The sequence below is a fragment of the Dioscorea cayenensis genome, chromosome 19 (genome assembly GCF_009730915.1).
Source record: "Dioscorea cayenensis subsp. rotundata cultivar TDr96_F1 chromosome 19, TDr96_F1_v2_PseudoChromosome.rev07_lg8_w22 25.fasta, whole genome shotgun sequence".
Lineage (NCBI taxonomy): Eukaryota > Viridiplantae > Streptophyta > Magnoliopsida > Dioscoreales > Dioscoreaceae > Dioscorea > Dioscorea cayenensis.
The window spans coordinates 1,125,267-1,137,537 of record NC_052489.1 but is presented as its reverse complement, the minus strand read 5'-3'; the positions used below and the strand labels follow the sequence as shown (position 1 = coordinate 1,137,537).

Here is a 12,271-nt window from a genome sequence, read left to right as displayed (position 1 = left end):
ACTATAGGACTCATTAGCAATAATTAAACTTAGTTTTTTTATTTTTTATTTTTTATTTTATTTTATTTTTTATTTTATTTTTTATTTTTTGCAATGCCTCATATATGTACCCCACAAATAAATGCCCTCATACAAAATATATCATTACTATTTTAGAGCGGTGGGATATTATGAGAATAGTGAATAAAGTAGATTCGGAATTAAATTTTCTGGGTCGACAGTATTGTTATAGTATTGTGCATATATTATAGAATATTTATATAAATATTGTAACAATACTGCTTATTCACTATTCATAGCCCTCTAAGATTGTATGTCAGGAGAATTTATTAATTCGGTTTGATTTCTAAAATATCTTCTGAGCATGTATATGATATGACTCTAATCATCCCATGTGATGTCTGACTGAATTAATAAACTTACAATGGGTCATTAAACTATCATAATTGATGCACTATTATATCTGCTTGTTTTTTAACATTATTTATGGGGTAACACTTGTCGTCTTTGTCCAAAATATATAAATATATAAATGTAAATATATGATAACATAAATCAATAGAGCAACCACAGACTAATAATTCTGTCTCTTTGAGGTTGCCAAACTACTATTTGTGAATGGCACCCATCCTTAATACTTGGTCAGTACCTTTAATTCATGTCCACTATATATACTATTTACTATTTTAATATATTTAGGTAGGTTATGCCCTTTGATTAATGTATATATATATATATTAAAAATTAATTTTTATTCAATTTTTGACCTTTATATTTATATATAATAACAGATAGAAAGTTCAAAGTAATTCTTTCACATTTCCATACAAAACACAACAAGATACAAAGAAAAAAAAACAATAAAATAAGTACCTTTGAAAATATGAAATACAAACTGTACAAACACACATCAACCATACATGATACATCTAATGTTAACACAAAATAGTATCATATACACTACACTCATTATACCCAGAAAATATGGATAACGTTCTTAAAAATCTACCACACCTTCCTCTGTCCAACAAGGCTAAGAATTTGCTCCCAAAGACCAACACTACTAAGCTCAAAAACACTAGGACTACATGCAACAACAGTCCAATACCCTGCTCTTATCTCTTCTCTCAATTGTTCCTTTGCCCAACCACAATATCCATCAAAGAACTTGAAATCATTAACTTTAACTGCATTTCTCTTCACCATCTCTGCAGCACAACCTACACTCTCTTTTGTACCATAATACAACCCTTTCATCACTTCCATAAACACACCACTCTTTTCTACACCTTCTTCCTTCACTTGAGGTCCTACTAAGAATAGACTCTCCTCTAATGGCCCTCCGAAGAACAATGGCCGGTCGGAAAATGTCCCTGCGATGTCTCGGTCTCTAGAGTGTGTTTCCTTGATAGACATAAGCGATGGCCGGTTTAGTATGATCCCGGACGGTCCTATTGGTCCTGTGGAGAGTAGTAGTATGACAGTGCGTTCGAATATGTGGACTCCGTTGAGTTTTTCGGTGGCAATTAGTAGGCAGCCTTTTTCCGGTTCATGTAGCGGGTGTGCCCATTTATCTCCAATGCTGAAAGGTGTAGAGTTTTGATCTTCATTAGCATCAAGAGCGGGTGTACTTGTTGGCGGCATTGCTATTCTTGATGCTTGTTCTCCGGCAACTAGCCTTGCTCGGAAGGATCGCCAATCAGGCTCAACGGATGATGGTTCATAGTTATCATCTTGTGATGAAGGTTGGATTTTGCAAGCTGACAGAATGATCAAGAGAGTATCAGGTATCATGAATTTGTCCTTTGTAGACTATGATCAATGGAAGCATATCATTATAAGCAAGTAAGACAAAGTAATTGGCATGAATGGATCTTCTGTGATCTTAAGGATAGGATAAAGAGTAGAGAACTTACATACTAACTGTGAATAATGACGGTAGCATCTCTTCCGACACAAAGAAGCATATCCGGCCTTGAAAGAAGGGACCAAAGCTCTGCCATTAGTGAAGGATTTGGAGGTGAGGAAGCATGATGCATCCATTTCTGTGGCCGTGAATGGAAAAAGATAATGAGCATTGTTTTGGAGTGGAAGTATTCATATAAGATTACTGCATGAAGCCACACCACAAAATTCTAAAGCTCATCCAAAGCCTCAGATTCTGGATATACATCCTTCCTTGAGTTTTTTGGCTTGGACCAATCAGAGCAGGACAAGTGGCATTGAAAAGAACATTTGGCATCAGCTTGAATGTTTGTGTCAATCATGTGGCAGCTGAGCTTGGAAGTCCCTTTTGGGGCTTTGTTGTCTTCTGAATTAAGTCTAACTATGACTGAGTTTTTCCTGGATGATGTGGAATTCCAGGAGCCAAGAGAATGTATGGGAGAGGTTCAAAAACATTACATGTGAAGCTTCAGATTGATTCAATCTTTCTGCCAAAACATGTTAATGACGAGCAAGAAAGATAGCAGGATAACTTGCAGAATAAAGAAAATCCACAGACTTAATTAAAACTACAGCAAGAGAACATTTGTATGTTTTCACTTCCTTCTGAAGAACACAATCAAGCAATTAAGGCCAGAAAGTAACAGGGAGAAGAGGCCGAAATATTCAACAGAATTAATAGCACTATAAACATTGCTGAAATGTGGTGAGCCTGAGGTTTGAAATAATAGCATTTGTGATTATAAATTGCAGAGTCTATAACAGGAAATCACCAAACCTTGTTGAAATTAAGTGTATACACATAGAATCAAGCTCAATTATCATACCTCTGGATTGTTGGGTAAGTTCACGAATAAGATGATCTTAAGACCAAGCATGAATCCTTGAAAAGGTACAAGAGCTACCAGGTGAGTATTTGGGGTTTATCAGTGAAACTATGGTACATGTGCGGCTTGCTTAAGATGCTGGTCCAACCGATGTACAATTCTCAAAACTCTTTCTGAATGTGAATGATATCTGTCCGATTTCATGAACTCATTTTCAGTGGCCAGTATTTTGAGTCGGGTCTTATTCAAACCAACCCAACGGCTCGCAGAGGCATAGATATTCGACAATATTGCATAATTTCCAGCTTTGGAGGGTTCAAATTGAATCAGTTGCTCAACTACCTCCTCCGCAAGCTCTACATTGTTATGTTTCCTGCATGCACAGAGCAATGTACCCCACATAATGGCATTGGACTCAAAAGGCATGCTTTTGAGAAGATCAACAGCATCTTCTAGCAACCCTCCTTGGCCCAGAAGGTCAATCATACAGCCATAGTGCTCAATTTGAGGAGTGATGTTATAGTCACTCTCCATACTTTCAAAGAATCTCCATCCCTCTTCTATAAGCCCAATGTGAGTGCAAGCACATAGAACACCTATAAAAGTCACTCCATCAGGAGTAAAATCTTCACTCTTCATGCTTGCATAGAGGTTCAAAGCTTGTTCATTGAGGCCATTCACCACCAGACCTTGTATCATAGAATTCCATGACACCAAGTTCCGCTCTGCCATTCCCTCAAACACTCCCCATGCTCTGTCAAGATTGCCACACTTTGCATACATATCAACCAGCGCATTACATACTCGAATGACGAACTTCAACTCAGTCCCTTCAACATAGGCGTGAACCTTCTTTCCGAAACCAATCAAGCCTGACTCAGTGCAAGCTGCCAAAATGCTCACAATTGCCGCCCTCATCTGCTTCCAAACCAGCTTCCTTCATCTGCCTAAACAAGCAGTAAGCCTCACCGGCTAGCCCTTTCTCTGCATATCCTGATATCATAACTGTCCACGAGACCAAGTTTTTGCTCGGCATCCTATCAAACAACATCCTCGCCATGTCCATATCACCATTTTCGCAATACCCCGACACCAAGCTGCACCAAGAGACAACATTCCTCTCCGGCATTCTCTCAAACAAAGCAAACGCCTTGTCCATGTCACCCGTCTTCACATACCCATCAAGCATTGAATTCCAACTCACAATATCCCTATTTTGGCATCTGGTCGAAGACTTCTGTAGCCTCCATCAATTCACCAGCCCTGACAAGACCAGCAATCATCGAATTCCATGAAACAACATCTCTCTCAGGCATTTCATCAAACACCCTCTTGGCAAACACCAACCCACATCTCCCAACCTTTGAATACGAATCAATCAAAGAGTTCGGCACAAAGATATCACTCAAAAACCCCAATTTAACAATCTGAGCATGCATCATCCTCACAAAAGACATCGCACAATGACCTGAACACGCCTTAAGGAGGAATGTGAAGGTGAAATTATCAGGAAAGACACCATCTTTCTGCATCTTAAGAAAAGCCAACACTGCATCGGAATGCTGTGAATGATTACCATATTCTCTGATCATGGTATTGAAAAGAAGAGCGTTTGGATGTCGGACTTGGTTGAAGACATTGACGGCGAGGGGGAGAAGGTGGCAATTGGAGTAGGAAGAGATGAGCTTTGGGGCAACAAATGGATCATCATAGAGATTGAACTTGAGGATTTGTGAATGGAGTTGCTTGAGATGGTGGGGATTATGGCGGTGCTCTGAGAGAGAGTGCTCGAAATGGTGGCGCTGTGAGAGAAGAGAAGCACTTCCCGCCATTGAGGTCGAACTGGCAGTTAATCAGGACGTTATCTAAAAAACCCAAGACTCAATCCTATCCCTTCATCATTGCCTCGAGATATGGAAAATTGATTCCTGAAATCACCAACATAACCACATTGACATAAATCAAAGAATTTGTCAAGAATTCTCAAGATTGATCATCATTTTCATCTGTGTTTTACAGTTCAATATCTCATACATGAAACATAGAGCAGTGGACAAGCCTAGATTTTAAATTCGATATTGAGAACTTTGCCAAGGGGGACATAATTCTCGTTTTTCTTCGAATCGGTCAGTGATGTACTTCTTCTTACATGAGCAGGAAACCCACTGGGGCGGCGAGGCTTGCTTGTTGGCAGGGTTGGCTTGTCATCTGCAATGCTGATCTCTTGTTTCTCGGGAGCTTCTGATGTGGATTTTTTCCGTTGATGCTTGCCTTTTAGCTTCCTTAGATAGTTTTCAACTAGTGCTTTCGCTTCTTCGGCTACCTCTGCTCTTTTTGTGGCCACCTCTAAACTCAACTTTAATTCACTAATCAACTCATTCGCAGCATCCAGCTCTTTCTTTTCAGGATCAACATCAGATGTTTCCACTAATTCAACAGCTTGTGGTTTGTCGTTCGGACTTGTTTGTGTCATTACATCTGCTTTTTCAGCTTTTCGGATTAAGGAATCGTATTCTTCTACTGAGATTGTGATGCCAGGGCATAACTCAGATGAGTCAGCAGTGATGTCTTTCCTCTCAGTTTCATCTTCAGTTGCCTGCTTGTTCACAACTTCAGTGCTGTCTGCTTCAAGTCTTGCAATTCTTAGCTCGTTCTTGGCTTTTTCGGCTTCTATTGCTAATTGTTGCACAGCAAGATACATCCCAGTGAGGGAACTACGGGCTCTCGCTTCAGCTGCCTCTGCGGCGGCAATCTGAGACCGGCCCTTATGAAGTTCAGACTTGAGAGTTGCAATCTCAACTTCCAATCCTAACGAGCCAACGGACATTTCATCTTCCATTTTCTGAATATCAGTATTAAGCTTTTTGATTTTTAGATTTAATTCTTTCGCTTCTTCTCTTGTGGATTGAAGTTCTTCCTCCAGTCTCTTCACATCACCTTGTAAGGACTCTATGCATGCTTGTTTTTCGGAGTTTGTCTTCTCCATGATCTGCATGTCTGATATAAGCTTCTTTAACTCGTTAATGGCATCAGAGGCAGCCTTTCTGACAGAAATGTTTTGATTTTTCTCCCTCTTGAGTTCTAACTGTAAATAATCAATTCGGATTGTTTTCTCAAAGAGATCATTCTCCAAACCTTTTCTCATCTCCAACTGTTTTCTCATGTCTTCAATTTGCTCCTGTGACTTCAGAGCTGCTTCTGTGGCAATCAGCAACTCAGACTCAATCCCAGCAAAGAACGCGGCCTTCTTTTCCTCTGCATCAATGACTGCCCGATTGGATACACGAAGAGCTTCCTTCAGCTCTATTATGCGTGCAAGAAGCCCCTTGTTCTTTTCCTTCTCCTCATTCAATGCTTTGCCCATCAACTCAGCTTCTCTCAGAGCAGCAATCTTTGATTCCTCAGCAACGACAAGTTCTGCCAGTCTACAAAGCAGCTCCTCTTTTGCTGCCTTCAAATCATCCACGACATGGATAAATTTGTCAAGTGTCTCATCAGACTCAGCTAATTGACTGGTAATCATCACATTTTCAGCTTCAAGTTTAGCAATGATGGCTTGGGTTTTCCTGCTTTTTTCTACGTATTTCTCTCTTTCAGCTTCTGCAATCTTTAGTTGAGCCGACAATTCTTCAACAGTTTTGTGGTAGACTTCAATCTTAGGGTGGGTTTCCATGTTGGTGAGTTCTTCGATTTCCATCTGCGTGTTCGAGTTTGTCAAGTTATTCATTAAGAAGCCTTGCTCTTCATCTTTCCTCAATTCCTAATCATGACAAAGTGAAACTCAGACAATAGTATCCAAGGACCTTTATTATGCTACCTGAATTGAGAACAAAAAACAGGTGGGTTTCTCAAAAGGGCTACCTCATTATCACTAAAATGCATGTTTTTTGGATTCTTATCATCTTCAGACGAAGACAATGAAGCCTATCCTGATTCAAAGGTCATGCCTGTTTCTGCCATCCTTACCTCCAAAAAGAAGCTAAATTATTTTGGTACTGCTCATCCTTTCAATTGTCATCTGAGAACAAAACAAATTTAATTAAAGAGAACTTCCAAAAGTGAAAGTTCTCGCATTTCAGAAATAAAAGAAATAGAGCTACTTGCCATGGCTGAAAGGATGACCATGAGCTGAGTTATTTTGGCCTTCTCGACGTGTTAAACAAAGCAACATGATCCACCTTAAAGCAATTAGTATTTCAATAAATAATGCCATTGACCATCTGAATCTCCAGCATAACATCACAATACATAGCATTTACGGTCAAAATGGCAATTTCTGTTTTGAAGAATATTTCCAGGTTTAACAAAGCATTGAGAAAAAATCAAGCAAAGACTTTCGGCAATGATTTCTTCAAAGATTATTATTATAAAACATACACAGAAATTCCATGCAGAAAATGAAGATCATAACTTGTGTCTATATTTATCTGAGAAGACAATCCCTTGTGAACTTCTAATACACCCATGACCAAAAAACATCAATAACTAGCTCCAATTCACAATTCATAATCTCTGAACTTGGCTTGGAATCTCACTGAAAAAAATTAAACCAATAAAAAACTAATGTTCTTTGATACTAACAGCATCGTTGCATGTCCAAATAGAAAATCAAGATTAAACAATCAACAAAAAAGAAAACAGGTATGAAAAAAAAAATCCCAATTTGAAATATATTTCAGCAGAATGTCAACTTGGAGAACAGATATACAACTTAAGAAGCTATGAAAAAAACTTTAACTTTGTTTCTAATGCCAATGATTCTTATAAGTCATAAAAGCAAGCAAACAAACAAACAGATAAACATATTAAACCAGTTTCTAACTTTCTATACAAAAAAAAAATGGAATTTTTAGACAGCGGAGATCAAAGGAAACTAAAAATTTACCCGATTTCTCGCCAAAGGTGAGAGATTTCCAGCATATAGAATCAAAACCTGCAGAAAATTCACAGAAAACAGCTCAAGAAGCACAGATTGAAACAAGATTAACTGGGGACGAAATAGAGAGATGAATCCTCGTCCTATGCCTTCCCAAAATCGAAAACTCCGCCTGAAATCCATGAAAACATTCACAATGACGGTGAATTCGAGAAAACAAGCATCTAATCGTGGATCCGAACGAAGATTCATCGACATTTGGAGGTCGTCGTGATCGACGAGAACAAGCCCAATCTGGGCTTCAACGCTGGCCTTCTCGAGCTCTCTTCCCTCCATCTCTCTTCTGGTGCTCCGCGGTACAGCCTAATATAACACGTGGCAGTCTTTCATTTGAAAACCTAACTGACCCGAATCCGCTTCGTGTGGTTCGGATCTATAACTTTTCGGGTCCGTGATCCGACTCAAATACATTCATCTCTTTCCTTTTTTTTTCCCAAGTATTAACCAAGGTACCTATAGACATGTTTTATATATATATATATATAATCTTCGTGTTCCCCAGTAGTGATTTTATTTATTGTTTGTTATTGTTTTATTTGCAAGTTTGGTTGTAAACAAATTTTTGGTGTTTTATTATTTCTGGTAATAATCGTCTAACTTATTTGTCTATTGATTTTTCTTTCCTGTTTTTAGTAGCTGATTGTTTTTCTTGTACTTGTTTTGTTTTCATTGAATAAAACAGTAGTTTATCCACTTTTATAAAAAATAATAAAAAAAAAACTTATTTCCAAACATATACTTAAGAGTTCATGACTTGTCCACATTTTTTTTAACAATATGAACAAGTCAGTACACATACTCTTCCTTATTTCGGCTTTAATCATGTATTTCGGCCTCAACTAATTTATAAATCAACCTAGAAGATATTTATTTTAAAATTATATAAAGAAAAGTGGATTATAAAATTATGTGAATTTTTTTATTCTTATTTTTTTTTAATTTAATTATAGATAAATTATAACTTAATTAAATAAAAAAATGAATAAAAATATATAGAAAAATGCAAGATAACTAATTGATATAAAATCAAAAGGCTACCAAAATAAAAAATGTTCTGAATTCGCTAACAGTGAATACCGGCAATCTAAGAAACTAGTAAATAAAAAAATTAAGGAAATGAGGTTCAAAAAAATAATCATCATAAAATGTTATTTATCCCACTAGATGGATGACACGTAAGCGAGTTAGTTGGATGAGCACATTAGCCGGATTACATAGTCACAAATGATAGAGTCAATGAAGTCAATGCGCCATGTTTTTGTTATTTTTAATAAAAAAATATGCCACTAATTAAGTATATACCTAAAATTTTTAGCATAAAACTACACCTAACACCATAATAATATATGAATGACAAGTCACTAAGAAAGTTGGTTTTATAGAACACTGTCACAATCAAAAAGGACATCCACTCATCCTCTTGTAGTGCCAATTATAGTGACTTTAGTACCAAATGTTCATGTTTTTCTTCAAATTAAATCACTCACTTTTTCCATCAAATTATTTATTTATTTATTTATTTATTTATTTATTTTTTGAAAAAGACGACAAGCACCAAAACCCAAAAACGTGCACGTGTAAGAAGCAAGACTCAACGTCGACCCAAGGCCGTTAGTATTTATTTATTTGTTTATATCCAAAAGTTATTGTTATTTGTTATATTGTTTGGATCAACTTAAAATTAGAAGAAGAAAGTTTTTGTTTTTTTTTTTGTTTTGGATAGTTTTGTTTGATAATTCGGAGAAAGAGAGGTGCAAATTTATTTAGCTTAATTTTTTTGTTATATATTTATAAAATTCCATCACATGGGAAAAGAACATGAAAATATTTAATTTTGATTATAAATAACATAAATAAATGATGATGGTGTGTGGGTTTTACTAACTGTCTACGCATATTGTAAATTGTTTTAAAGAATAAACATGTATATATATATATATATATCAATAAATAAAATTGTGGAAAATTTAGATAATCATAGTTTGATATTAATTAAATTGAAATGTAAATTTTATAAAAAGATTATTACATTAGCTATGATGTATTAGTTAGAATGTTGGAGCGATTAATAAACAATTTAATCAAAAGATGGGCATGATTGAGATGGGAATATTGAGATAAATGTTACATATTACTAATAATGACCGATTAAAGAATGAATTTTTTCAAAATAAATTGACAATATCACATGTTAGTAAAAAGTTAAGAGATAACCAGTTGAGATGGTATGGTGATGTCTTTAGATGATTAGTAAATATCTCTTAATAAAGGTGGAAGACTTTTAGGTAGAGCATGGTAAAAGAGAAAAAGGTAAATTTAAAAAGTGTTTTAATAAAAAATTTATAAAAATAATATGTTTGAGTTCGGTTTAGCTAGTTTTCCGGCCTTTAATAGAGTGATGTACAGGAGAAGGATTCATGTTGCTGACCCAAATAGCTGAGACTAATTAATGGATTGTTACTGTTGTTATTGGTAATAAGTTGAACATGTTAGGTTTGAAATGCTATAGTTTCTCTAATGCATTTTTAAATGTTACCATTATTTGTTAGTTTGGTGATTAAGTAGATTTGACGGTTATTAAGCAGACTTGTCTCAAGGCTTACAAAAGCCCAAGCATAAAAAAAAATTTATTAAAAAAAGTGTTGAAGCTACATTTTTTTTTTTTTAAATAAATTTATTTGTTGAGAGAAGAAGAGAATTAATTATGTATTGAAGCTGTTAGGGAATACAGCTGTGTATACAGCTGTATATCTATATTTGTATAGCTACCTTATTTATATAACTGTATATCTATATATACCTTCTACATTGTAGGTTTTGTGTTAATGAAAAATTGTTTAATCTTTTCAACCTAACAGAAGCTACATATATATATATTTTTTTGGAAATAGATTTGTTTGTTGAGAGAAAAACAAAATTAATCATACATTAAAGTAAAAAAAAAATTAAGAATTTAATTCATTAGTTTTTATTTTAAAAAGCTAGTTGATGGAAGATTTGAAAATTGTTGCAGTATTAAATAAAAAGTTTAAATAGTAATTAATTATAAAACAAATAATTATTATGATTTCATGGATAAGATTTTAAAAATTTTAAAAATTTAAAGTTAATAATGAGGCCACAAATTAAATTTAAAAGTTATTAGTTAGCAGTACATAGTTATTATTATAATCATAGTGATAAGATTTTAAAAACTATATTAGTTTAAATTAAGGGCCTAAAGCGGTTGTTTGATTAGCTTTACTCTTAAGCCGCCCCTATTATTAAGGTTGATGTTTCTTACTTTCCACATGGATTAATTAGGAGCTAAATTTTTAGGAAAGGATCCCATGTGTTGATCCCCATTATGATTGAAGAGTCAAGGTTGTAATTTGTTTGTCTCTTATTTTAGTGGAGCGGATTTATTCTCCAAGTTTGATTCAACATATATGCATTTGGTGCTGAACTGTATTACCAATTTTGTGTTCTTATTTTTTTTATTTTAGTTATTTTGATTATTGTTGATTGGTAGGTTAAAGAATATTAATAGAATAAATAAGAATAATTTTACTTGCACAGTTGCACAAGCCTTTTTTCTAGAAGGACTGCAAATTATAAAAGAGTAGATTGAAATACAAATTCATAACTATCATTTTTTTTTTTTTTTAAGGCGACAGGCACCATAACCCAGGGATGTGTATGTATAGGAAGTAAAGTTTAATGCCAACCCACGTACCCTCACTTTACGTAAGCTATGAGATTCGATCCCAGGTTCTCTTTGAAATGAACATTTTACGCAAAAGACCCAATGTCAATTGATCGAAAGGCTGTTGGCTAACTATCATATGAAATAGATGGTATTTATTTATTTATTTTTTGGTTGCAAGCATGAGGTTGAAGGGTCAACTTATCCTTATAACATTAATGGAGGTGAGTGTTTTGTCTATTTTTACTAAAAAATAAAAAAATAAAAAAATAATTCTGTCACTTATCTACAAAAGGAAAATTATTTTTTTTACAAGATAGAATGAGAGGATTTTACTAAACACTCCATAAGTGGTATGATATAAAGAACTGTAACAAATAATCTATCACTAAATTATTAAACATTTATACTAGATTCAACTCTATCCTTTTAACAATCACTGCCTAGTGCGTTAGATTATTATTTAAAAGATGAATAGACAAATCCAGAATCGAATCTCTAGGTCAATAATATTGTTTATTGGGTCTCATATGGGACGATGCCAAATCTTTTTTCTCCAAAGTTGCATGATAAAAAATATATTAATTCGGTTAAGTTTTTAAAAATCATATAGTCACTGTACCTGTTTATTAACGTTTATTATGCAACACTTGTCGCACTTGTAAAAAAAAAACTATTCTTTTATTCTTGTTGTAGTTTTTTTATCCCTAAAACACCCTTTACAAATAAAACCCTTAACTTCTCCATTAATACAAAATCTAACCACCTGATTTAGGTCTTCCCAATTCATAAAAACACAATTTTTTTTCTTTTTTTAAAAAAAATCCTCTCATTTTTGACGAAGTGGTCAAAAGACTAAAAAACCCTCCCATCTTGTTG

General features: G+C 34.7%; 3 protein-coding genes across 3 annotated transcripts; all 3 read right to left on the bottom strand.

The window, feature by feature from the left end:
* Positions 1–855: 855 nt before the first annotated feature.
* LOC120283637 (UPF0301 protein Plut_0637) lies at positions 856–2,575 on the bottom strand. Its single transcript, XM_039290345.1, has 2 exons — positions 1,917–2,575; positions 856–1,760 (listed from the first exon to the last, which is right to left on the bottom strand). Exons 1-2 carry the CDS (start codon positions 2,041–2,043, stop codon positions 1,006–1,008), a joined length of 882 nt encoding a protein of 293 aa, XP_039146279.1. The 5' UTR covers positions 2,044–2,575; the 3' UTR covers positions 856–1,005.
* An 87-nt stretch (positions 2,576–2,662) lies between these two features.
* Positions 2,663–4,619, bottom strand: LOC120283636 (pentatricopeptide repeat-containing protein At3g29230-like). The gene is given in 3 exon segments (XM_039290344.1): positions 2,663–3,683; positions 3,685–3,990; positions 3,992–4,619. Coding segments are annotated over 3 exon segments (1,722 nt in total). The 5' UTR covers positions 4,604–4,619; the 3' UTR covers positions 2,663–2,879.
* A 111-nt stretch (positions 4,620–4,730) lies between these two features.
* LOC120283635 (protein WEAK CHLOROPLAST MOVEMENT UNDER BLUE LIGHT 1-like) lies at positions 4,731–7,972 on the bottom strand. The gene is made up of 3 exons (XM_039290343.1): positions 7,657–7,972; positions 6,633–6,789; positions 4,731–6,531 (listed from the first exon to the last, which is right to left on the bottom strand). Exons 2-3 carry the CDS (start codon positions 6,651–6,653, stop codon positions 4,831–4,833), a joined length of 1,722 nt encoding a protein of 573 aa, XP_039146277.1. The 5' UTR covers positions 6,654–6,789; positions 7,657–7,972; the 3' UTR covers positions 4,731–4,830.
* Between the last annotated feature and the right edge of the window lie 4,299 nt (positions 7,973–12,271).

What these genes read in the sequence shown, in the direction of transcription:
- LOC120283637 (XM_039290345.1), bottom strand. Translation starts at nt 2,043, where the DNA reads ATGGATGCATCATGCTTCCTCACCTCCAAATCCTTCACTAATGGCAGA. An exon ending in TCATTATTCACAGTTAGTAT is followed by an intron (nt 1,761 to 1,916) that starts GTAAGTTCTCTA and finishes TCATTCTGTCAG; the next exon opens with CTTGCAAAATCCAACCTTCA.
- LOC120283635 (XM_039290343.1), bottom strand. Translation starts at nt 6,653, where the DNA reads ATGCATTTTAGTGATAATGAG. An exon ending in TGCATTTTAGTGATAATGAG is followed by an intron (nt 6,532 to 6,632) that starts GTAGCCCTTTTG and finishes TGTCATGATTAG; the next exon opens with GAATTGAGGAAAGATGAAGA.